Source organism: Desmodus rotundus, chromosome 4 (assembly GCF_022682495.2).
Source record: "Desmodus rotundus isolate HL8 chromosome 4, HLdesRot8A.1, whole genome shotgun sequence".
NCBI classification, from domain to species: domain Eukaryota; kingdom Metazoa; phylum Chordata; class Mammalia; order Chiroptera; family Phyllostomidae; genus Desmodus; species Desmodus rotundus.
Window position 1 is genome coordinate 179,121,909 of NC_071390.1, and position 25,061 is coordinate 179,146,969.

The following is a 25,061-nucleotide window of genomic DNA, read 5'->3' on the forward strand; positions in this document are numbered from 1 at the left end:
TCTTCAGACCCACCCCCCTGTGCAGTCAAGGGGCACTGCCAGGCAGCCAATGGCCCTTCCACATATCACTGTGCCCTGCAGGTCAGTCCCCCTTTACTGAGGGTGGGGAGGGGGCTGCAGCCCCAGGATACAGGGGTGGGGGGCAACGATCCTCCCTCCGCTGTGCCAGACCACCTCTGCCCTGCCTGGGCCCCAGACCTCGTGGCCTCCAGGAAGCTCCAGCTTCCTTCCAGAGGGGCAGGTTCCCATCGGTGCAAGAAGCCAGGGTCCAGAGTTCAAATGAGGGGGACGGGGGCATTCACATGGAAACAAAGTCCCTGGCAGGTACCAATTTGAGAAAACAGTGCCGTCTATTTGCGATGTGGTTGGGCAGGCTGGGAGGAGGAGCAGAGTCCGGCTGCTGGCTGTTCTTTTTCATCCCTGGAAGCCCAGGACCTCAGAGGCAAGGCCAGCACCGCTCTCCAGCAAAATCGGCACCTGCAGCTTTAATGAGGGTCCAGCCGCGCTGTCCCTGCTGTGCCCATCTCTTGCGCTGAGCGTCCTGTATTTACGAAAATAATGAATCCTGTTCCCGCGGCCCCCAGCCCCAGACATCCCTGACGCCAGCCTTTGATGAGGAAGCGGAGAGTGTGGCAGGAGCTCCTGCAATGCTGGCTCGTTCGGTTGCTGGGCAAACGCTCTCTGTGTGCCGCTCAGGGCCTAGAGCTGGTGTTGCCGCCCCGGCGGGGGCGGGGGCAGCAGCAGGGAGGCAAACAAAAGGAAGGCCTTTGCTGGCTGGAGAAAACCGCCAGACAGGCTTTAACTGAGACAAAGAAAGAGACTTGTGCCAGGCGGGGGGGGGGGGAGGCGAAGGCGTCCCAGGCGGCTGACATGGCACGGGCAAAGGCACAGAGGTGGGAAAGGCCACGGCCGGTCCCTGGACAAGCCTGGGCCGGAACTTCAGTCCATCCCCCACGTTTGCTGGGTGTGCCTGGGTGCAGTGGCATCTGGGCTGGGTGGGATGGGGAACACTGGGGCCCATTGGAGCAGAAGGAGAAAAGGAAGCAGTGGGGGCAGGGCAGCACAGGGGGTGGGTCGGGGAAGGCTTCTCGGAGGAGGTGACAGGCAGTACGAAGAGATGGTCAGAGTGAGGAAGCAGGGGCTGGGAGGCAATGGGAAGGGACTGGGCCGAGGAAGGAAGGCGCCTGCAAGCTGGGGGCTCTGTGCCAGTGGGACTCGTCATGAGGAAAATGGCCCCCAGACAGGCCACTCAAGGCCTCGGAGCCAAAGGGTGTCATAGCCTTAAGTTACAAACGTCACTCGGTGTTAATAATGGTGATTATCATCAGTCATGGGAAGGAGCAAATGCATCCTGTTAGCAAGTCCAGCTCCTTGGCTTCCTGGGGCCACCCGCCCCCGTGTGGGGAAGGAGGGAGACAGTCTCCCAGCCTCCTTCGCTCAGTGCAGCGGATGAGCCCGTGAGCCCCACCCCTGGGCAGGCGCCAGGCACCCCGTGGCCCTGCAGGAAGAACTCGGGGCCTGTGTGACAGGCTCACATTCGGTCTAACTGTACATTACTCCTGGGCTGGGAGCCCCCCAGAACCAAACTCAACCCCCCACCTCTGAAGCCACCGCCCTCCCCTCGCCCTCTGTGCTAAGTCCCAGCCTCTGTCCTTCAGTCGACCTTGACCACCAGGCCTGCACCTGGGCCGGGAGCCCTGTGTCCTCCCCTCCCTTAGTTTCCTCTTCGTGCCAATCATATTTCTTCCGGAGCCAACCGCTTCCTCCAGGCAGCCTTCTGGAGCCTGACCAGGCCTGGTCTCCTCGAAGGGCCCCATGTGCTCGCGGGCCAGCCTGTGTTCCGTCCGTCTCTTGATGGGACAGCGGGACTCCTTCTGCGTCCTCCTCTAGACTGTTTGCTTCCAAGATCAGGCCCTGTGTTGGTCTGTGTCACGGTGTGTCCCCACTTTCTTCTGTTGACCGTGGGCTGGACGGGCGGATGACAGAGGGGACAGGGCATTCTCCCCCAGGGCTGGCAGTCTGGGGTGGGGAGGGTTGTCTTCCTTCCATCGAGGGAAAGTCCGGAGCTGTCTTCCACCCGGAGTGGGGAGACACCCCTCCCTCCCTCCCTCCCTCCTGTGCACAGCAAGCTCACGGAAAGGCACTGTGGTTTGATATTTTTAACAACCGGGCTAAAAAGATACACTGAACCCCTGTGGAAGATTTTTAAACAGGCCAGAAATTTTTTGTTTCTGAGACGTTCAGGCCTGTACTTCCGAGGGATTTCGTAAGTGAAACTCATCATTTTCCAGCCCAACATCCATGTTCAAGTTCAAGGATGCACTCCCTGCCCGGCCTGAACTGCTCTCGGGGGTGCTCCCGTGCTGTGAAGGCAGCTCTGGGTTTGCAGGGCTGCGGCGGCTGCGGTGGTGCTGGTGGTTTGAGGACGTCAGCTGAGTAGCGCAGGGTGGTGACAGCCCACCTCCGGTCCCCACCCAGGACCACTGGGACCCGTAAGGGAGGGGTGCGTAATTCAGCCGTCAAGTTCAGCTGCTCTTGGACACACCTTGCATCCGAGATGCTCATCCAACTTCCACAAGTTCGCAGAGTCCCCACAGCCTTGGGCCTGTCACTCCGGGAGTCTTCCGTTGAAGGGTGCTGTCAGGGACGGCCCGGGAGGGTGAAGGTCGGCGGTGTCAGCGGGAAGACCTGCTGACAAGGCAGGGGCGCGGGGGCGCGGGGCGGGGGGGGGGGGGAGTGGGCAGGGTCAATCCAGTCATGAGGTAAAGCCAAGTTCTTCCTTATTTTCCAGGGCAGGTAGGAAGTCTCAGTAGCGTTCTGCCTGTGTCTTGCTGCAAACCGAGCCCCCCATCCCCCGGCTCTGAGGAACTAGGAGGAGGGCAAGTGTCGTGTGGAGCAACGGGCCAGATGCCAGAGCCCCTGTGGGCTGCTCCGTCCTCGGTCTCTTTAGGGTGAACAGTCGCCTGGCGGCTTCAGGCTTCTGCCCCCTGAACTCGTGGCTCCCACACGTGTACCCAAGGCCTCCCGGCTGTCCCTTGCTCCTGCCTCTCCACCCCTCCACCCAGGGCGCTCTGTCCCGAAGGTCCTCAGCCCTCTTCCTGTCTCTTCTGACGTCACCTTCTCAGGACGCTGGCTGAAGTGGCACCCACCCCACACAATCTTTCTTCCATCCTTTTCCATTGCTGTATTTTCTTCAAAGCAGGCATCACTTTGGGAAATTATCCTGTCTGTGTGTTGACTTGTTCTCAGGTTTTCCTGAAGCTCGGGCGTGAGCCCCGCGGGCGGGCTCTGCCCTGTGTTCCTTCGAGGCCTCGGCCCCATGCTGACCTTGACTGGCCGCTCCCCAGGCCGGGTGGGCTGCGGGAACACAGCCGGGGCATGTGTGTTAGAGCTGAGGACGCACTTTTACCAGAGAACGGGGGCGGCTTGTGTTCAGGTCCTCAGAGTGAGGCGAGGGTCTTGGAGCCCCTACCCCTGCTGCTCGTGACAGCTCTGTTCCTGGAGCATGCAGGTCCTTCCAGGCACCAGGCAGGGCAGGCCCCAGGGGACAGCGTCTCATTAAAGGAGGTGGGGAGCCAGTGTGCGCAGACTGAGGAGGCAGAGCATTGCCCCAGGGCGGGACCTTTAAAGGTCAGCCCGCAGCAGCAGGAGAGCCTGCGTCTTGGTCGCCTGGATTGGGAGGTGGCTGTGTGCCTGTGCAAGGTGTGCGTGCAGCGCCAGTGCTGGCCGCCCTGGGGGACGGCTGAGAGGACACGCCAGTCCTAACAGGTCTCCTTGTCCGCCAGCCCTTCTCACCCTGAGTCACCCCCTTGCCTGGGGACAAACAGCCGTCTCCCAACCATGGCTGGCTCTCTCCCCGGCCGGGGCTAACCACCATGCATACGTGACATGGGAGAGCCCTGTGGTCTGAACTTCCAGTGAAGGAGACAGTGAGGCGGAGCCAGGAGGTGCTGGGGGTAATGCCACACGGTCAAGGTGCTGGGGCAGGAGGGGACCTGGCTCCACCAGAGACCACGGGGGAGGGAGCCAGTGCCTGGAGCCATGGGGAAATGAAAAGTCTTCAAGGAGCTCCCCCTTCAATGGTCCCCAGCCCGGTTCTGTGCCAGCTCAGCCCACAGAAATGCCACACGAGCCACACACGTAACTTCCAGCTCCACAGCAGCCCATTCGAGAGCACGGAGAAGCAGCAGGGCCGACTTTAACAGTGTATTTTAAAGCAACATTATCGTATCAAGAAATAACTGACGTAAAAATGGCCACTGAAATCCTTCACATTCTTTCTCATACTACGCTTTGGAAACCACGCTACTCTCAGAGTGCATCGCTTCAGCCACTGAATTGTCCCTGGAAGTCCTTGATCTGTACTTACAGCTCATAGAGTTTGAGGTTGAAAAAGAGTCACATGCCCAAGTTACTCCAAAGTGGCTTTCGCTGTCCAACCACCGAAGCAAGTATCCGTTTTTAAAATTTAAATGAAGCTAAATTTGAACTGCCGCGTCTCATCACGGCAGCCCCATTTCGCGGCTCAGCGGGCAGCCCCTTACCGGACGCCGCAGTCTGGCTGCGTGTTTGTCCAGGGCCTCAGGACCGACCAGCGTGTGTCCGCACTGTGGCTGGTGTGGGGAGCGGGCTGCCCCCGGCTCTCCTCTCCGAGGCCAGGCGCCGGTGGCCCAGGGTGGGCATGAGGTGGGGAGGGCGGGTCACCCGCATCTCTGTTTCTGTTCAGTGACCTGTGAGCAGTCTGAGCCCCCGTGAAGAAACTGGTTTTTGAAAAGCTCCGCTGGCTGCTGACTCGGTGAAGCTGAGGCTGTCACTTTTTTTGGGGGAGTCACCTCTCAGTGAACAAACAGGACTGTGTCAGTGGGCGCACAGCTGCAGGTTAGGATGCGGCGGGCCAGGAAGGACGAGGACGAGTCCACCGGCAGGACGCCCTCCCGGGAAGCAGGAGGGTCGGCACCGGGCGAGCCCCGCACCGGCCGCGTGCCCCTCCTGACCGGAGCCGCGTGGAGCTGAAATGCCGTTGTGGAGATGGGGTACCGTGGTCCCGGCCCCTGAGTCACCGGGAGGACGTGGTCGTCTGCCTGTTGTCACAAGTCAGTAAGGATCTATTACGAGCAATTTCACTCTAAAAGTAAGAGCTTCCTCCCAGTAACTATGTTTTGAAGATCTTAAAAAAACAGAAGTTGACTCCATCAAGGGCTGATTGGATGACAACAGCCGCCAGGTGCCGAGCACCGTGCCGAGCACCGTGCCGCCGAGGAGGGGCCGGCTCACTGGGCAGGTGTGTGTCTTTCTGCAAAGGAGATGCTGGCGCTGGGATTTGAGGGGTGAGCAGGAGTTGGCTGGAAAAAGACCTGAAGAGCTTCCGTTACAGGCCTGATTCGTTGGGAGGTGGTGACAGAGGGGACATTTGTGAGGTGTGGGTGTGGGGGGCTGGGCAGAGAGAGCAGAATCCAGAAGTGGAGCCGCTGTCAGCAAGGAAGGGCCTGGAACCCCCGGGGAGGGGCTGAGAGAAACTCTGCCGTGGGGGCTACAGGCTGCACACTCACGGGGCCACAGGGGCCGGGCGGGAACTGCCAACAACGAGCTGGCCTGGCAGGCAGCAGCCACAGGGACGGTGGTGCCAGAACTGGCCCCTGCCACACGCGGGAGCAGCTCTGTTGCTTTGTTGCCGCCCGGGAATGGCCCCTGGGGCCACAGTCTCCTGATATTTCAAGGGGAACTAGAGCTGCCGATGTTCACATGAGGTCTCAGGAGGGCTGAAACCCCACGGGGCAGATGTGGCCTTCCGGCAGGCAGCCCATCAGCCCACCGGGGCTCTGCGAGGAGGGGCTCGGGCACAGGCCTGGCACAGCAGGGCTCCTGCTCCAAGAGCTGTCACTACAGCTGGGATGAGGCTCAAGTTGGGGGTGCAAGATGTGGCTAGTGGGGGGGTCCAGGTAAGAGATGGTGGTGTTTGTCCAGAGCAGAAGGCAGCAGGTGTGAGGCGCAGCACAGGGCGCCTCAGAGACAGGCACCTTGCTCTCCTGGCATCAGCGTTCTGGTGGGCATGCAGGTGGAGCAAGATGGACGTACAGGTGAGGTCACATGAGCATTCAGGTGCGGTCAGGTGGGCAGACAGGTGAAATCAGATGGGCATGCAGGTGGAGCCAGGTGGACAGACAGGTAGAGAGGCTCTTGACCTGAAGTACTTTGAAAGTTTCCCCAGTCACTGCCAGCGGCTCATGTCTGCCCCGGTGAATTGCAACCAAATTATCCACCGCAGTTACTTCCAGTTAATCTGTGCTGCTGAGCCGGTGCTGGCTGACGAGTTTTCTTCGTGTTGATCATATACTTGGGGAGCGTGCCTGCGGGCAGCCGTGGCCGAGAGTGAGTGCCAGTCCCACGGAGTGGGGTGGGCCAGCCGGGGTGTGGTTCCGGCTCTCAGCATTTGGAAGTGGGCACGTTGTCCCCGGGGTGCAGCGGAGTGAACTGGCACCCAGAGAACTTACTTTTGCTGCCCAACTAACATATAGAGGAGCCAGGATAGGACACCAGGCTTGGTTCCTTCGGCCTCCTCCTGGGTGTGACTCATCTTTCAGGGCCTGCCCGTAGCACCCTAAGGCCACCAGGCAAGGAAGACCAGGCCAGGCTTTCCATTATGCCTTTTAACAACTGCAGTAAAATACATTTTAATAAAAATTCTAATGAACGTAGGAAAAGATGCTCATCCTCACTGTTAATGAAAAGCAGATGACTGGATGTCCTTTTTCGCTTCTTGCGTTGGCAGAAGGCTGAGCGAGCAGCAGTAATGACAATATCGAGTGTCAGGAGGACACGGGGGGACGGGAACTCGGCTAGTGTGCGCTTCTCTTGCCCTTGTCGCGTGTTTAACTGACAGCTTAAAGCCAAGTGTTAGGACAAAGTCAGGGTGTGCAAGACCACAGCAGACCCTGGGGCACAGCAGCAACAAGGCACCCTCCTGGCCAGCGTGCGCCTGGGGCGGAGGGGTCCCCTGCGGTCAGAAGGGGGCAGCTGGTCAGCTGGGACCCAGCCAGTCCCTGGGGAAAGCAGCCTCGCACAGCCCAGGGTGGTGCTGCCCTGGGCGCTGTCCATGGTGCTGACCCAGCTGAGCTTCACCGGCCACTTGGGAGGGGCCTTGGGCAGCCCCAGCCAGACCCTGCAGTGCCCGCCGCAGGCCCAGAGTCTGCACTGCGCCCTGGAGTCCCCCTGGACTCCCCCTGGACAGCAGTGCTCGCTCCGTGCAGGAGACTCCACACCGGAAAAGCGGCGCTGCTCCCCGTCAGTCTGCCGCCTGGAGACCGGCTCCTGTGCAGTTCCCACCTGTTCTCTGTCTGCGAACCTTCACCGCACGGCTGAGACCGTCTCACCCACAGGGTTCCTCAGACCAGCTCTGGAGGCCAGGCGCTCGGCACTGGGATGGCCTGTGACGTGCTTTGCGGCCACAAGAACACATCCTCTCCCGGCAGCGTCCCATCCTCTCTGTTTCCTGACATCGTGCAGCTGGACAAACTGTTGTAGCCGACAGCTCCAGATGATTGGGTGGGAAGAGAAGGGAGCCAGGCGGCATGGGGAGCCCGGAGCCCGCCCGTGGGTCTGGGCCCTGCGCTGGCCGTGCCGTGGAGACTGGGAGTGGATTTGAGAAGCAGACGCTCCCGTGGCATGGCGGGCTGCCGGAGAGATGCGTTATAGTCGTTGGGTCCTAACGGGGACTCGGACGCTCCCCGTGGTCACCCACCACCTTACAGGAGGTGAAGCTGGGGTCTGGGGACCGCCGGGGACTCACCCAGGGTCTCGCAGCGACAGAAATGGGGCAGTTCAGGTTCCCCTGGGTGACACGGCAGTCCTTCTGCTGCTCCCGCTCCAAGGAGAGTACAGAGGTGCCCAGAAGACGGCGTTTGGCTCCCCACCCACCCAGCACACAGCAGGGCGGGACCTGAAGTCCACCAGGCAGCCGGGAGCAGGCAAGGCAGTGGGGAGCAAGCGAAACCAGGCAGATTTACGGGCGTCCCCGAGTGCCTTTGCCCTGCGGCTGTCCGCAGACAGTGTGGCAGCTCCATGGTGGGGAAGGCGCTGCCGTCGCCCAGTGGAGCTGAGTGCCCATGCCATCAGCCCCGCTGTGCAGGCTCTGTGTGCGGACCCCAGGCTCCGCGCGAGGGGACATCGAAACAGGCGGGACGTGGCCGAACAGGGAGGCAGGTGGCTCATGCTGCAGGCGCCGTGCTGTGCGTCTCAGCGCTGCTCGTCCCTCAGTGTGCCCGCGCCGAGCGGGACCGAATGGCATCGCCCTCGTCCTGCAGGTACTAGGTCCTCCGAGTTGCTTTGGAGAGAGGAAAGCCGCCATCTGAGACAACCATGTACACTGAAGACTGTAATTTCCCCTTTGGGCTATATTTCCTTCAGCGGAAAACGGATGTAGTGACGGCTCCTGTGCCTCCCTGAAGGCCTCCTGGTGTGGGACACGGGTTCCCGGTGGGAGGTGCAGCTCCCAGTGCGGGGAGTGCGACTGTCTCGGGAAGAATGAGAGTGTGACTCGCTTGTCACGCGGAGTGTGGGCTGTGTCCCTGCAGCAGAACCTCAGGGTCGTCGGTCTCAGAGTGGGGGTGCGGGTCACTGAGGCAGCCAAGGGAGGAAGGTCACCCATGGAGGGGAGGGGCACAGAGTCCTCCCACACTCCTGTAAGTGCCCGAGTCCCTGGCACTGCCGACCCTCCAGAGCAAACGACAGGAATATTAGGGGACCAGGTTATATTTTTTCTACCTCCTCCAGCTGTCACAGATCCAATTTACAGTTTACAGTCATTAAGTTGCTACTTTTCACCATATGTAGTCACCCCCCCCACCCGCAGGGGACCGTTCCAAGACTGCCAGTCTGGGCTGCCCGAAACCGCGGGTAGCGCTGAGCCCTGTGTACGCGTTTTCTCCTGTGCGTACGCACCGCTGGTAAATCTTAGTGTGTAAACTGGGCCCAGAAAGAGATTAGCAGCAGCTCACGAGGAACAGCAGTGGTCGTAAGTAGCAGTCTCCTGTGATAAAAGTGATACAAATGTGGTCTCGCCCTCTCTCTCTCTGAAAACTGGTCTGATAACTGAGTCGGCTACCAGGTGAGTAACGGGCGGGAGCGGCTGCAGCGTGGAGACACTGGACAGAGGGGCAGTTCCCGTCCCGGGAGGGACAGATGGGGACAGTGCGAGGTTTCGTTCTGCTACTCAGAATGGCAGGCGATTTAAAATGTGTGGATTGTTTGTTTCTGGAGTTTCCCACGTAATGTTTTCAGACCGCGGGTAAGCGCCACCACGGGTAGTGAGACCGCAGACGGGGCGGGCTGCTTGGTGTTTAAGAAGTGCTCCCAGCGTCTCGTTTGCTGCGGGTACGACAGCCTCCTCACAGCAGGTCTTGCCCGGTCCCCCATGCTGTTCCTGGCCATGAGTGTGGGGCAGGGACAAGGCACAGAGGCAGGAAGGGGCTCGGCCAGGTTTGTCCGACACTGGCCTGTGGCCGCCCTCCGGGTTTCCTTCCACGGGCTCCTGCACCCGTGAGTGACGCTGAGTCTCTGCTTTCTCTCAGGCGTCGGAGGGGGCGCCCTCACTGCGTTGTATGCACTTGATAGAGGTGCCTTTGGCCAAGTTCATTTTGCCTGACTCTCTCCCCACAGGGTTATCTGTTCTCACTGGGGTGTTGCTCACGTCCGTCCGTGGCTTTGTCTCGGGCCCGTGGCTTCCATCTGCAAAGTCCTTCCTTTGTCCCCGGTGGTCGTGCTCCCATCATGGGGCTGGCTGCTGCCCCGCAGGGGCACTCCGTTCTGAGGACGGTCCCCGCGCGCTCGTCTCCAAGGCCATTCTCTTCCCCCTGCTCTGCTTGTCAACCTGAGGTGTTCTGCTCCGTTCCAGGAGCATTTTGCCTCTCACTGCCCCCCAGGACGATGTAAATTCCACCCCCCCCGCCCCCCGGCAAAGTGCCCCTGGTCTCCCCCTCCCAAAAGCCCCTATCCGCTCACGTCCCACTGAGGATGCCACAGGGACTGCTCCTTCCAGCACCGCGGGTTTCGGCGGGAGCCCTGTTCACAGGATACCTCTCTCCGAGTCCTCGGTTCGCCTTCCTTCCAATCCGCCATGTGCTCCTCTCTGCCCTTCTCCTGTCTGCACCTCCCTGCCAGAGGAGGAGGAGACCACAGCAGGGAGCGTGCAGGGCCTGCGCCTGCCCTGCCATCCGCCTGCAGGCTCTGCGCTCTCCCTCCCCACGGCCCCGGTGGCGAGATGGCCCCTGCTCTGCTGGGCGAGTCAGCAGCACCTCCTCCGTGTGCCTCCCTCTCTGATCTTAAGGAGTTCCTGGGAAGTCACAGCCCCCGCCCGTCCCACCTGAGGGTGTCTTCTGCCTCCTGCCCAGATGCAGCGGGCCCCTGGCCAGACCCCTCTGGCTTCTGTGCTGTGTTCACGCAGAGCTCTTGTCGCTGAGGAGACTTAGCAAATGGCAGTGTGGTGGGAGGTTCCTGGGAGTGCAGGGACCACATCTACACAGCCCCCACATTCACAGAATGGGCACCCGGTCCCGACGGCCTGGGCTGGGGAGCCAGGCAGCGGCAGATGGTGGGAGGTGCCTCGGTGTCTCTGGCTGACTGGAAGGGACGACTCTGTGTCAGATGGCAAATGGCCTGTGAACCACCCCTGCACTGTGACCCAATTCTCGGGCTCATCCGTGGCCATACCTCCCGCATTTTGTCCGGGGCGGGCAGCTGTCAGTACTTCTGCCACGGTTAATACCACGGTGACATCAGTCATTGTTGGTGCGGGCCTGGGCTTGTCTGGGGACGTGGGTCCGTGGGCCAGGCCTGGCTCCGACAGCAAGTCTGGGGCAGAGAAGAGCCTCTTAGCAGCTACAGATGTTCATAGATGGGCTGAGCCGTCCTGTAAGAGAGTGAGCTGCCCGTCACAGAAGGTATGCAAGCTGAGGCCAGGCCGCTATGTGGAGGAACACCACCGGGATGAGCCTGGCCTTGGGCAACGAGCAGGCGCCCTCCCGCTCTTGGATGCGGGGTTTCTAGGTCTTGGTGCTGGTCTGGGTTAGAAGGGGGGAGGGCTGAGGGTTTGGGTGGTGTTCAGTCCGGGCCTTGCTGCGCCTTCTCGGGTCTGTGACCTCGGGCCGAGCCTGTCTCCCCCTTTGACAGCCATGGCGCCTAAGTGGCCAGGTTGGTTCGTTCATTCACCCCACAAACAAACGTACCCGCCCTGGCCTGGGACACAGGGAGACAGGCCAGAGAAGAGCCTCCTTAGGAGCTGACGCTCTGCCCACCGGGGTAGTGTGGTCAGGACTGAGGCTGCCAAACGTCAGCTCTGAGCGGGAGTTTGGTCCATGGGGTGACCTGGGTCCCCGGCAGTTGCCCTCAGGGTTTCCATAGAGACCCAGGCGGCCTGGAGCCCCTCCTCCACCCCCCAGGCTGGGGCTCAGCGCAGCGGAGGAGGGTGGTGGAGCTGCTGCTGGGGTCCAGCTCTATGAAGTGGCCTCGGGGAGACGGTCCTGCACCCCCCTGCCTGCGGCTGGGGCCGTCAGGATTGCCCAGGTTCAGCTACGCCCCCCACCACCCCCGCCCCGGGCTCTCACAGCTGGGCTGCTCAGGGACTCGGAGCAGGGTTTTTCCTGAAGAATCAATTTGTCGTCTCAGCAGCAACAACTGCAGAAGATGGATTGCTTTTCTGTAACAAGAGAATGCACTTTATCGGGCCTTTAAAACCAATTTCTCTAACTGGAAACACGGCCCCACAGGGTTTGTCAGAGCCCCGGGGACAGAGTTGTCCCATCTCTCTGACAGCCTGCAGTGTCCTTTGTCCTCCGCCCGGGTCCACACGGAGAGGGATCGTGGGCATTCAAGTAAGAACTGCCGCCGTCCCGTCTCCGAGTCGGGAAGCGTCTGCTGCGGGGCGACCTCTGGGGGCGGCAGGTTGTTCGCTTCCCTCAGCAGCCGCGCTGCACCGAGGTCCCCGAGGTCCCGTTTCTCAAGTGTCGCCCTGGAGCCGGCAGTGTCGGGCTGTGACACGCGTACCGTCCACCGAGCTTGAGGCCGGCTCTGGCTGGCACTCTGAGCCGGGGCCTCCTCAGTGTGGGTGTTTCTACACGCCTGCCGGGTCACTGCGCTCGGGGGCTGGCCGGGTCCGCTCTGGCCCCTGCCCGGCTGAGGAGACCCGAGGGACCAGCCTTCCAGAGCCTTCCAGCAACTCAGGGCCGATTCGCTGCTCAGGATGCCGCAGCTGGAAACCTAGTTTGCAGTCTGCTGAACGACACCCTGAGGAGTGAGTTTGTGGTCGAAGCCCCCCTGCGACTTCTCGTCAGGGGCTTGCTCACCTTGTCCTCAGGCACATGACAGCAATTGGGTATAAAAGTCCCTGGAAGGCATTTGTGTTCCATCTTGGAAAGCTAGGGTCAGACGTGACTTCAGGGAGAAACTAGTTGGGGCTCCTGCTTTGGAGGAGGAAGGGAGCTGGTAGACAAGACTTACCATGCCCATCCGTCCATGCAGGCATCCCTCCATCTGTCCATCCGTCCATCCATCCATCTGTCTATCCGTCTATCCATCCGCCCATCCATCCATTCATCCATCCATCCATCCATCCAGCATCCATCCATCCACTGTCTGTCCATCCATCCATCCGTCTACCCATCCGTCCATCCACCCCCTCCATCCATCCATCCCCCCATCCATCCGTCCATTCCTTTGTCCATCCGTCCACTCACGATACAGTGTGGTAAACACTCAGACAACAGTCTGGGCAAGACTTCTGTATCGTTCTGGGGTTTTGCTTCTGTTGTGTTCTGCTTCTTTTCTCTCCGAGCACAGAGGGGCTGGCTGTAGGGCCACTTCACAGAGGACAGGGAAATGGAGTGGTTCTCTAGGGGCTGCAGGCAACTCAGCGCAAAGTGGATGAGCATCGTGGGCCCCGGGAGCAGCACGTGCAAAGGCACCGAGGACTGAAGGAGAGTTCGCCTCCCAGTGAGGCCGGTGCACGGGGTGCGGGAGGAAGTCACCCACGGGCGGGGGAGGCTGCGTGTCCTGAATGCCGTGTTAAAGGGTCTGGACCGGTCACAGGACCCTCTTCCTGGCAGGAGCCTGAAAATTCCATCCAAGAGGCCGGTAGGGGGCGGAATTTGACACTGACAGTCAGGGTGGAGAGGTGGAAAGACTCAGGGCGTGACACCTGTGGCGTTGGTGGCTGCTTATGTTAGCGATCACAGCAGCAGTGATGACGGTGACAACAGCTTCGGTTGGCCCCCCCGAAGCTCCCGGCGGGTGTTAACACTCGGGGTGAGCTGCGCAGCAGGCAACAGGCTCAGAGAAGTGGAGGGACGTGGCTGAGGCCACACAGCAGGCAAATGGCAGAGGGGGACTGGAACCCAGACCAGCACAGAGATGGAGACTCAGTGGCTCTGTGGCCACGAGTGGATGGGAGGGGTGGAGGAGGGACTCCGCCCTGGGAGGGGCAAGGTGTTGTGGACAGACAGGGCCACCGGGCAGTTATGCGGACAGCGAGGCGGGAAGGGCCGATTACTGCCCTCTCAAGGCGCAGCTTGTCACCGCGGGCAGAGCAAGAGGAGATGCATGCTCTCGGGCACGCGCACCCTGCGGGGAGTCGGCCTCGCTTATTAAGAAAAGGACATTAACCCGAAAGCCTGCCTTCGGCAGCCATCTGTCCCAGCCTTAAATAATGACTAACTTGAATTTAAATGCGTGGCGGCAAGTGGGGCCGGATTTTTCCTTCTGGAGGGGACTGGGTGTTTGATTGCTGAGCAAGTCGCACTCACGCCGCCCTGGTGTGCCCGTCGGGTCCCGCTGCTCGCTGCCTTTCAGACGGAAAGGGCTGTGAAGGGAGCTGCGATCACCGGCTCCTCTCCCGGGACACGCAGAGCACGGGAAGGAAATTCCTCCCGGCGGGAAGAGCCCTGGCGGGAGGCAGGCTGGGACACCGGAGACGTGGAGAGTCATCTCCACGTGCCCGGCCGCTTTAGATCCATACCAAACAGGTCGGCGAGGGGGCTGGGTGCATTCGCCCGTTCTCGAGGTGTGGAGACCAAGGCCCTGAGACGACCTGGTGAGGTCTCACCGCTGCTAGGAACAGGGCTGGGCTCAGCGTTGCCCCGTCCTGTGGTCCCGCCACTGCCCCCGGAGACCTCCATTCACCCCCAAATTCAGAGATCAGCGAGCCCCACCCCCACCAGGTGCTAGGCACAGAGGGCGGTGGCCTGACAGTGACCTCACCTCAGCCTGACAGGGCTCAGACATGTTTGTGGAAGTGAGCTGAGAGGGTTTTAACGGGCCTCACTTTCCCTGCCTGCGACAGAGGTTGGCCCAGATGGGCTGTACCCCTCACCCCTTTCCCACCCAGCAGTTTCTGAGTGGAGAGCCAGCTGGAACCTGGGCACTGGAGGTCACACTTGTCACTATTTGGGGGGCCCACTTGCAGAAGGCAGTGGTGGCCCCCCAACAAGTCCACGTCTGCTTCCCTGGATCCTGTGCCTGTGTTACCTGACGTGGCAGGGGCTGACTCCAAATAATCCCGGTGGCCCGGTCCAATCACAGAGCTCCCCACCAGCGGAGACCCTTTGTTAGAGGGGCCCATGACCTTGGGGAATGTCAGAGACGCACTGCTGGCTGAGAAGAGGGAGGGGGCCCCACGCCAGGCGTGCTAGGAAGGTGGTGCCAGGCAGTGACGGGCAGGGCTGCCTGGCGCCGGGAGTGCAGGGACTACATTACAGAAACCGCCCAATTTGCAGCGACGGCGCCGTCACTGGGAGGCTCACTGACTCCGCGACACCTCTGCGCCTGTCCGGAGCCTGGGCGTCAGCAGCGTGCGTCTGTCCCGGGGACGGGAGACTGAGGGGCTCGTGTGGCACTGCATCCTGGCAGTCCCCACCGGGAGGCAGGCTTTCCTTATTTGTTCAGCGCCCTTGAGCGCGTTTCTCTGCCAGGGCCCGGTGAGGTCTGGGGACACCAGGACAAAGACACTGCCTGCCTTCGAACTGTCCCGTCCCCAGGGAAATGAATCAGCACAGGGAGGGACAGGGGTCCAGGATGGGAAGACCCCAAAGCCACTGTAGCTGAAGCCGTGTCACTTGGCCCCACAGTCACACACCCAGCTAAAGATCGCCTTCACCCCAGACTTCCTGACTCCCTCCCTCCCTCCGGGTGGGAAGCGATGCTTCGCTGAGCCCCTCCTGCCCCCACAGACACACACGCACACACACGTGCACACAGGAGCACACGCAAACACGCACGCACACGGCCCAAACCCAGGGCTTCTTCCCTCCTGCTGGGTGGTCGCGTTTCCCAGTCAGCCTCCCTCCACGCTGCCAGCCCCCCAGGCACAGGCACGGCCAGGCAACAGGGAGTCCCAGGAGGTGGCGTCAGTGCCGGCTGGGCGTTCCTTTCTGCCCGATGATAAAATCCACTGCGGCAGCAATCACCACACAGAACAAGCGGCTGTTACAGGGCCCACTTTATACTCATAACTTAAAGAGTTGGCTTTAAAACCGACTGTAAAAACCACTTAATTACTGGGTGTTAAACCCAGCCATGTGGAAATGATGTTTCCTCGGTGCATGTTTGGAGGTGGTTTCTGGCAGAGGGAGCTCCGCGTGGCGGATTTGTGCCAGGCTCCCTGGGCCCCTGACACCCTGAGCCACTCTCTCGGCCGCGCAGAGCTAGCCCTGACCTAGCCCGGCCCACACCCACCCGAGGCAAGAGGAGAGCAGGGCAGCTGCAGGGTGTCCCACTGCTGCTCAAAGGGCTGCTGGAGGCTCCTGGGTCCCCAGAACCGACTCATGGCCCCCCAGCTTCGCAGCAGGGCCAGAACTCAGCATCGATCTGCCAGACCCCACGGCCATTTCTTCTGCGCCTGTAGAATTGAGCTCACTGTAAAGAGAGGTATTCATGCAGCCAGCGAGGAAGGGGTCTCCGTCACTGGAGGCATCCAAGCAATGGGACATAATCGCAGTGATTCCGGCATTGTCCAGTGGGTTGGGCCGGTGGGCCCTGCAGCCACCCGGGGGGCCCAGCAACTCGGCCTGCCTCCAGTTCCTGGGGTCACTGGCCCACCCCCAGCTCCCTGCCCTTGTCTGCGGCCTGTGTGTGGGGCTGGGGGCTGGGGGTCCTGCGTGACCACAGATGTCCCTGCTCCTCTATCGGGGAAGGCTCTCGCACGGACCCGGAGCCGCCTCATATCCGTCTCCATATGATTGCTGGAGCCGTCAGGAAATCCCCTCCAGAGCTGTTTCCCGGGAACTTTAATTAAATCATCACTCATCTCCCGTCAGAAGGTTGACAAAGCAGGTAGAAGGGTAGAAGTTGACAAAGCAGCCTACTCGTCTGTCCCGTTACCGCCACGTACCGTTCGGCCCGCCCAGCGCGGACCAGGCGTCTGCTCCAGATGAGGCCCTAGCCAGCCCCAGGGGCCACCACCGGCCTCTGAGAGTAGGCACCACGGGGCTCAGTGGGCACTGAGGGCACCTGGGTAAGAGGACAGGAAAAAGGGTTGGAAGGCGGTCCCATCGCTCACGCCATGCCTCCCCGGGACGCTGGCGCCCCCCTTTGACAACTGCTGGTTCCGCACAGGCCTCACCACGTGCGAGCTTCTCTGGACCTGCCCCCGGGCCCTCCGCCTCGGGCCTGGCACCACCCTCGCTGTCCTCTCGTTCTCAGGCTCCTTCTCAGGCTCTGCAACCTTAAAGCCTGCCAGTGCCCGCAGGGCCTGCTGGTCGCCTAGTGCCCAGGCTGGAGCCCGGCCGTGCAGCCTTTATGTCTCCGTGGCCCTCTCTCCCACGGCCACGGCCTCCTCACCCCCTTCCTACCTGCTGGATGGGTCGCCTGGCTGTCTTACTCCCTCTGGGGTTTGGCCAGTGCCTCCTACATGCCCCCACTGGGGAAGGGCTGGGCCCTCCTTGGAGTCGGTGGCCGCCCCCGCGTGCTTCTATGGGCATCACCGGTCTCACCCCCAGACCGTGTGCTGCGTGATCCCAGGGACAGCCAGGCGCCCTCACGCTGTCCCCAGCACCAGGGGACACCAGTTCCATGAATGCGCAAGTGAAGAGTGGCCAGCAGGGCACAACCCTGCCCACGACCGCCGTGGGGGAGCCAGAGCTGGGCAGACGTGTTGGATCCTGGCTGCTTCTCCCCGCCTGCCGGATGGCGGTCACCGCCTCCCTGGGACCACCCGACAGGGACACTGACAGTCACTGCCTCATTGGAGAGTGGTCGGAAATGTGCATAAAGCCTTCGGCACGGTGCCTGGCACCAGTAAGTGCTCAATAAATGCCACGTACAGAAGCTTCCTTACCAGTGCCGTTCCCGCCGCCAAGTGACACGGAGCGTCTCCCTCACGCAGACCAGGGCTGACATGCATCAGCCGTGAGCCCGCGGCCCGGCCGCCTGGGGCGTGGGGGGTGGGGCGCGGTGCAACAACGGGTCTCTCAGCTCCGCCCTAACTTGATGGCACAGCCACAGAATGTCAGGGGTCCCTGCACTGATGACCGTGGCCTTGACCATTTGGTGCAGACGTTGACGTACCTTAAGTGTCCGGACGTTCACCTCGAGCCGTGAGAGAGGCAGCTCATTGACTCGAACCCAGCGTCTGACCGACCTGGCGGTGGCGGCAGTGGCATCTTCGTTTCTGGGTGCGGAGGCCTGGAGGGCCTCCAAAGACCCCGCAGTCCTCCCAGGCCCATCGTCTTTCCGAGGAGGCCGCCGGAGCCGCTGTGGAAATGGCGTGGCGCCGCGTTCCGTGGGACGGTCCATTGCCGCCCCTGTTCAGTTAGAGGCGGATGAATGAACCAGTGGTTCCCAGATCTGACCGCACGCACTTAGTACAACTGTCCTGGTGAAAGACCATCTTCCAAAACGCAGCCGCCCCAGAGAGTTCGCCGCCCGCCTCGCTCCGCCCGAGCAAGTTGGCTGCGTGTCCGTCAATCAGGGCTCACCTGCAGCCGGGTCTCACGCGCTGCCCTGGCGTGCGGCCCTCGTGGCCTGGAGCCGCTCCTTTCCCCCCCGAGCTCCTGGGCTTGGTTTGTAAGAGACCAAACCCCCTCCCACCTCACCGCGTGGTGAAAACACCAGCACTCGTGTGCCGGGACCTGCGAGGGCCAGGCGCTCAGCAGGGGTCCTCGCCTTCTCACCAGCCCAGCCCTTCCCGAGGGGGCCCAAGTCTCTGCAGAGGGGAGACTCGGAGCCACGAGCCGCTGGCCATGCGCTGAGGAGCGTGGGCACGGGGCTGGGTTGCATGGTGACCTTTACAAGAGGTGACTAAAATGTGTGCGGGCTCGGAGCAGCGGGCCCCGGAGTGCTTGCTAGTGGGTGTACGGATGGAGGGTGACCTCTGCCCTGATGCAGGCTAGTGGGTGACGCCACCTGGGTCATCACCACAGCCTCCTGCCGACCCGCCCAGGTCCCCGCAGGGCCTCCCTGCACCGCAGTCAGTGAGCCGACTGCCCCCCGGTTTGAGGAAACTGACGTGCCCGAGGCCGTCAACCGCAGAGATGGCAAAGCCACACGCAGTGAGACTCCGTCCTGTGACCTGCGGCAGGCGTGGCTACCCAAACCCAAAACCGTCGTGTGGAGCGAGCTTCTGAAACTCTGGGGCACCGACCCGCGTGTGGCTGACCGCCCAGCAGGGGCGCTCACTCCCGGAGCCAGCGCTGCCGCTAGGGGTCCTGTCTGCCCCTGGGGACTCAGGCAGGCAGGGAACCGCTCCCCCCAGATTCTAACCAAGAGCTGGGGGTGGCGCCCCTGCTTTCGTTCTTCTCCCCGCTGCCTCTCCCGCCTCGAAGCCGAGTGTCTGTGTCTCCAGCTGGGTGCATCTGTGTGGCTAGGAATAGACGGGCGATTGGGTTTAAATAGAAAGGGGACGCAGTGACACCAATCCCGGTGGCGGGGGGTGGGGTGGGGGACCCTTCAGGGTTGTACTTGGAAAGGGCAGACTAAAAACATCTCTCTGACGAAGAGCTCTGAGCGGAAACCAAGGGTCGGCCGAGCAGCCAGCGCTCTGGCGGGCAAGGGAAGCGGCCCCGGGTGCCCTTCGCTTTCTGATTGACTCGAGGTGTCCCTGGTGTGTGCGGCTGTGAGGCCGGCAGGCCGGTTGGCACCGACTCTTGGAAGAGATGCCAGTCCGGGACCGTTAACTTGACAGCTGAGCGGGCAGGGTGGAGCCCCACGTGGTTCCTGCAGGGGACACAAATGCGGCGGCCACAGAGTGACACGTGCCGCCGTGGAGTGGCGAGCCCTTTGGGTGGTGGCGGAGAGAATGTCCTGAGGCCCCCTCCGCGTGGGGGTGGGCAGGGGCGCTCCAGACCTGCCCTGCACCGGGCTCTCCTAGGTGTCCAGCACCCATAATGGGGCCCCCTAATAGCCTGTTTCTCCCTCTGCCTCTCAGACACTTCACTGTCATATGGGAGGACAGGTGTCACCTACAGGCCAGCCACGGGGCCAGACTTGCTCTGGAGTCAGCAGAGCAAATACGTGGAGAGTATGGGCTATGACAGAGTGTGCCTTTTCTTGAACAAAGGAAGGCCCCTGTCTCACCCCCCCCTTCAGAATGCGTGTCTGACCCCACAGAGGCCCTGCTCTTCACCTTTCGAGGCCTGGCTCAGGTGGCACCTCCCCCGTGAAGCCCCCAAGCCCAGGCCGGCCCGAGGGAGAGGCAAGGGGGGCTCTAGGACGCACAGTTCAGGCACACTCTGGTGTCACGGGGCCATTTGTCCCCATCCCCCTGCCCCGGCTCCGCGACCCTGACCCAGAGATGAGGGTGAGGGTGCACTGAACTGCACAGACCAGCCTTCCTTCGCAACAGCAGAGACGCCGCGACAGTGAAGCTGGCCGCAGTGGCCAGGCCGTTAGCAGTGTCCGGGGGCGGCGCTCGGTCTGTTGTGCACAGTGTCATCGAGCCCTTGCGGTGGCCTCTGCGGCAGGAAGCCCTGTCTTCACCCACGGATGAGCGAGCTGAGGCTCAGAGACGTGAGCCAGCCGGCTCAGGGCTGCACGGGTAGCCCCCTGGGGCCCGGCAAGGACGAGGGCCCGGCGCCCCGGAGCCCACACTGTCCGTGCGTGCTGATGCTGCGTGCTGCACTTTGGGCAGGCAGCGTGGCCGCGGGGGGCCGGGGGCTGTCATCATCTCTGCCCTGCAGACCATCGTCTGCGTGGCTGAGAGCGGGTGCCGGGCCCCGGGCCCCGGATGCCAACCAGGTTCTCCTACTTGACACAGGACACAGCCCCCCGGGCCTCCTGTCTCCAACCGGCTAACAGGACAGGTGGGGACCGTGTCCTCCTCGGACAGCTGGCAGGAGAGAACCCTGGGGGCCTGGTGCGGGCTGTGCTCCCTGGGTATTGCATTTTGTCACTGCGATGGGGGTGGGGGTGAAGGGGAGGCCGAGGCCAGGGTCGCAGAGCCGGTGGGCATGGAGCTGAAACCAGCAGGAGCAACAGCCAAAGTGGCCGTCCACCTGGAGGAAGCTCAGGGACACCCGGGGCCTCTGGGAAAGTGCAGGTGCTGATGCCCGGGGTGGAGTCCAGTGACGCTGGTCCCTGAGGTGATCGGGGGAGGAGCTGTGAATGACGGGGGCTTCGGGGTGAGCGTCCTGGCCATGGCAGAAGGGTCCTGGGCTCGGTTCAACACCCCCGAAACGCTTGGTTCTCGTGGCCACGCAGGGAGCCCTGCATTTGCACGGGGCCCCACATCCTGCATGGGGCCCTGCAGAGGATGTTGCCGGTCTGCGGACGCAGGCTTCACATGGGTCTCCCAGCTACCCCTGCGACTCCGAAACCGCCAGCCTGGCGGCCCCAGAAGCTGGCGTAGGTGCCATGTCTCCCCAGAATAGTAAGGAGTGAAAATAACACCGTTTAAAATAGTCTGGTTCCCAATTTGGAGCAACAATCTGCCGGCCTCTGCTGGCTGGCGTGACGCAAATTAATTTGTGTTTTGCCCCACTATTCCTCTCCTTATCGGCACTCTTGTCTCCCCATCTTTCCCGACATGCTCATCCCACTCAGGCCAAAAATAGCCCCTGATCCAGACCCCAGGGCGCCCGGCCAGCGGGGCTTCCTCAGGGTCTGTCCCCTCCCACTGTGGTGCCACCATTGTCGGGGCTGTGGCCCTGACAGAGGCTGTGCTGGAGAGGCAGCCCTGGACTCAGGGCCCTTGCTCTCTGTGGGAGTAGCACCAATGCCTGTTTATTGGGAGGCGGTGCCTGCCAGGCTGGAGATGTGGCCATGATGGCACGTGGGCCTTGCCAGGCTGCACGGCCTCCTGGCCCAGAGGGAAAGGCGGACTCACAAAGAGAACACTAGGGAATGCTAGGCTGGACCAAATGAATGCACAAGGTACTGGGAAAGAACAGGGGAGGGGTTAGAATAACTGTGTATCATGGAGGGCTTCCTGGAGGAGGTGACCTTTGAGATGAGCTTTGGTAGATGAGGAGAGATTTGGCAACCAGATAACAAGGAGAAGTGTGTCTCTATCATAAAAACAGATTAAACTCAAGAGGAAATGCGGGGCAGGGGCACTTCTGTAAAGCAAGGACACCTAAAATAGATGAGAAACATTCAGCTTTTGAAGTTGACAGAATTTAGGCTCAGAAAAATTGAAAGAAAGCCAACCATTATTAATATCCCCCATGTTTCCTTCCTTTCTTTCTTTTCTTATTTTTAATTTTGTTTAATTTTAGACAGAGGGGAAGGGAAGGAGAAAGAGAGGTAGAGACACATCAGTATGTGGTTGCCTCTTTATGCACCCCCAACTGGAGACCTGGCCCGCAACCCAGACACGTGCTCTGACTGGGAATTGAACCAGCGACCCTTTGGTTTGCAGGCCAGCGCTCAATCCACTGAGCCACACCAGCCAGGGCTCTTCTGTTTTTTTAGATGGAGGTGTAATTGGCGCACAGCATTCTGTTGGTTTCGGGTGTACAATGTAACGATTCAGTATTTGCAGATAGTGTGAAGTGACGGCCAAATCGGTCTACTTAACACCCATAACCTCAGCATAGCTACAGAATGTTTTCTTGTGACGAGAACTTTTCAAATCCACGTGCTTAGCGACTTTCAAACATACGGTACAGTTTTCCTAACTGCAGCGGCCGCGTCATACATAACATCCTCAGGACGTTGTTTTATAACGGCGGGTTCTACCCGGCCCCGGTACCGCCCATCCGTTCCCTGTGCCTGTGAGCTTGGTGTCGATTCCACCTGTGAGCGAGATCACATGGCATCTGTCTTTCTGTCTGCCTGGCTTACTTCACTCAGCATAATACCCTCAGGGTCCATCCGTGTTGTCACAAACGGCAGGGTTTCCTTCCTCCTTGTGGCTGCATTACAACCCTTTCCACTGAGAAAACTGTCCCGACCTTCCCACTTAGCGCTGAGGTACTGACACAGTGCTTCCTCACGCCCCGGTCGATGTGGCGGGCGCCGGGATTACACCGGCTGGCACTTGAAGCCCGCCCTTGTCATGAGCCCCGGCTGCCTTGTCATTAAACAGCTCTGCAAACATGACTCGGTGGTCTCTTGCTCCCCCAGCCCTTCTCCACGCCCCCCCCCAATTTGTCCTGTGTACAAGCCACAGCTCCGGAGCATCTCCAAGCACATCTCTGTCCACCTTTTAGGGGTGAAGTCACCGAGGAGCCGGGCGAGTGCCCTGCGGGTCCCCCTGAGACCCGCGGCTTGCTTGGGAGAGAAGGGTTCGGGGCTTGAGGACACTAGTTAGCGAACCTGGGGGCGCATCGAGGTGCCCCTGGAAAGAAGGAACGTGTCAGATCACCGCTTGTTCACGTAAAGGCGGGAGCTTGGCGCTGCTCACTGAACTGTGTGCACTGTGGTCAATTGCCTTCGAGAGGACTTGCCTCCTGGAGGACTGTTGGGTTTGGGCAGGCCCTCCCCGTGGGGCGTCCGCGCAGAAGGGGTGTCACGGCCCCACGCCTGTCCCTGGAGAAGCTGGGCTCACTGTGGCCAGGCCAGGCACGCCCGCCTGCAGCTCCAGACCCGCTGGAACCCTGGTGCTCAGGAGTCACGGTCACATCCTGACTTCAGCTCTGCCCGGCCTGTGGCCTCGGCAGTTGGCTTCCTTCTCTGTGCCTCAGTTTCCCCATCTGCCCAGCAGAGGGAGTCCTAGCCTAGTGAGAGCCGCCTTGCAGAGCTCTGAGGACAGCCCAGTCACACGCCCCTTAGACCTTCCCTGTAGGCTCCCTCGCCCAGGTGCAGGGCTGAACCCCCGCCAACTTGACAGGCAGGGAAACCGAGGCACGGAACAGAGTGAGCTGGCGGGGGCTGCGCGGGTGTGGACTCCGAGCTGGGGAGTCCGAGTGCCCCTCACGCCCGGGGTTTGCGTTACAGATCATCCTCGTGAGCTCGTCGCTCAGCGACGGGAAGCAGAACCTGTTCCTCAGCACGGATGAGGGCAACTCCTTCCGGAAGCAGGTCATCCCCTTCTCTGCAGAGAAGCTGATTTTCCACCCCAAGGAGGAGGACAAGGTCCTGGTGACCACCAAGGACAGCAAGGTGAGCCAGCGACAGGCCGGGCTGTGGAGCAGCCACTGCTCCTCGGGGGAGTGGAGGCCCTGGGCTGGCCGGGAGGAGCCTGGGGTGGGGGACACTGGACCCTCCATCACCTTCTCTCCGAGGCCCATGTGGTCCAGGCACCAGATAGTGGGAGCGGCCTTGGGCTGCAGGTGTGAGAACTGAACGGGGTGCAGGTGAGAGGGCGCTTGGTACTAACAGGGGGTCTAGAAATAGATCATCTATAGGACTATTCCATTGCACCTCCCCTCTTCACACCACTTCCACTCCTGGAACGTTCCTGGCATCCTCCCAGCCAGCTTGCCAGGACTTGCTATCAGCCTGGAATGTTCTTCCACCTTCACTGACAAGAAGGAATCACCCTGAGACCCAGATCAGCATCCTCTCCTCTGGGGCTGTGTCCACCAAGGGCACCTCTGTGGGTGATTGAGCAGAGCCGGGTGGTGGAGGGCTCCCTCCAAGGCCAGAGCACGGCAGGAGAGCCACCCACCCCCATCCCGAGGGCTGAGGGTGCAGTTTGTGGCCTAGGAAGGGTGCCAGTGGAGCGGCCGCCCATAGTAGGCAGGCACCCCTGCAGCCACGGAGGAAATGACCGCAGACTTGATGGCTACAACACGGTCATTCTCTCACCAATTTGAAGACCAGGAGTGTAAATAGTTTCACTGAGTCAAAACCAAGATGTCAGCAGGGCCTCGCGCCCTCTGGGGGCTCCGGGGAGGATGCTCCCCTGCCTCTTCTGGCATCCGGCATCCGGCGGCCGGCAAACGGATCACTCCGATCTTCCACGGCTGCACCTTCACCTCTCTGTCTGCTCCATCTGCGCAGTGGGGTGTGTGTGTGTGTGTGTGTGTGTGTGTGTGTGTGTGTGTGTGTGTGAGGGGGGGAGGGGACATGGAGAGAGGGAGAGAGAGATCTCCCTCTACCCCACCCAGGCAATCCAGGACAATCTTCCCATCTAAAAGTCTTCACTGAGTGACCTGGACGGTCCCACCCACAGGTTCCAGGGGTTAGGACGAGACTGTCTTTGGGGTCATTTCAGTCTGGCTCCCCCCTCCCCGGTCTCAGGAAAGGACCCTGGCTCTGATGGATGGGTAGGGGAGTCCTGGCTCTGGACTTCCCTGGGCCCAGGAGTAACCCCACCCAGCCTCTCCCTCCCAGCCCTCTGACCTTTTCCTGGTGCCTCCACGGGCCACATCCAACCAGAAGTCTGAGGGAATAGCCCCTGGATGCCGTCCACACCGCCGGCTCCAGGGCAGAGGCTGGAAAAGGGCGGAGCGTGCATCTGGGGGCAGACAGACGCGGTCTGCTCCAGAACCTTCCTCCGCACCCCCAGGCCTGCTGGGCCCCTCGCTCACCACCCTTCCAGATTGAGGATGGATTGAGGATGGATGGGTAGATGTTTGGCAGTTATGTGAGTAGATGAATGGGTGGTGGATGGATGGGTGATGTGGATGGTGGATGGGTGGGTGGATGATGGATGGATGGATGGGTGATGTGGATGGTGGATGGGTGGGTGGATGATG

General features: G+C 61.2%; 1 protein-coding gene across 2 annotated transcripts in view; it reads left to right on the forward strand.

Moving 5' to 3' along the window:
• The window catches only part of SORCS2 (sortilin related VPS10 domain containing receptor 2), a 277,312-nt gene that overhangs the window by 193,074 nt on the left and 59,177 nt on the right, over positions 1 to 25,061 (forward strand). For both annotated transcript variants that reach the window (XM_053922932.1, XM_053922931.2), the window contains exon 4: positions 23,356 to 23,520. In XM_053922932.1, coding sequence (XP_053778907.1) covers positions 23,356 to 23,520 — 165 coding nt within the window. The remainder of the gene's footprint in view (positions 1 to 23,355; positions 23,521 to 25,061) is intronic.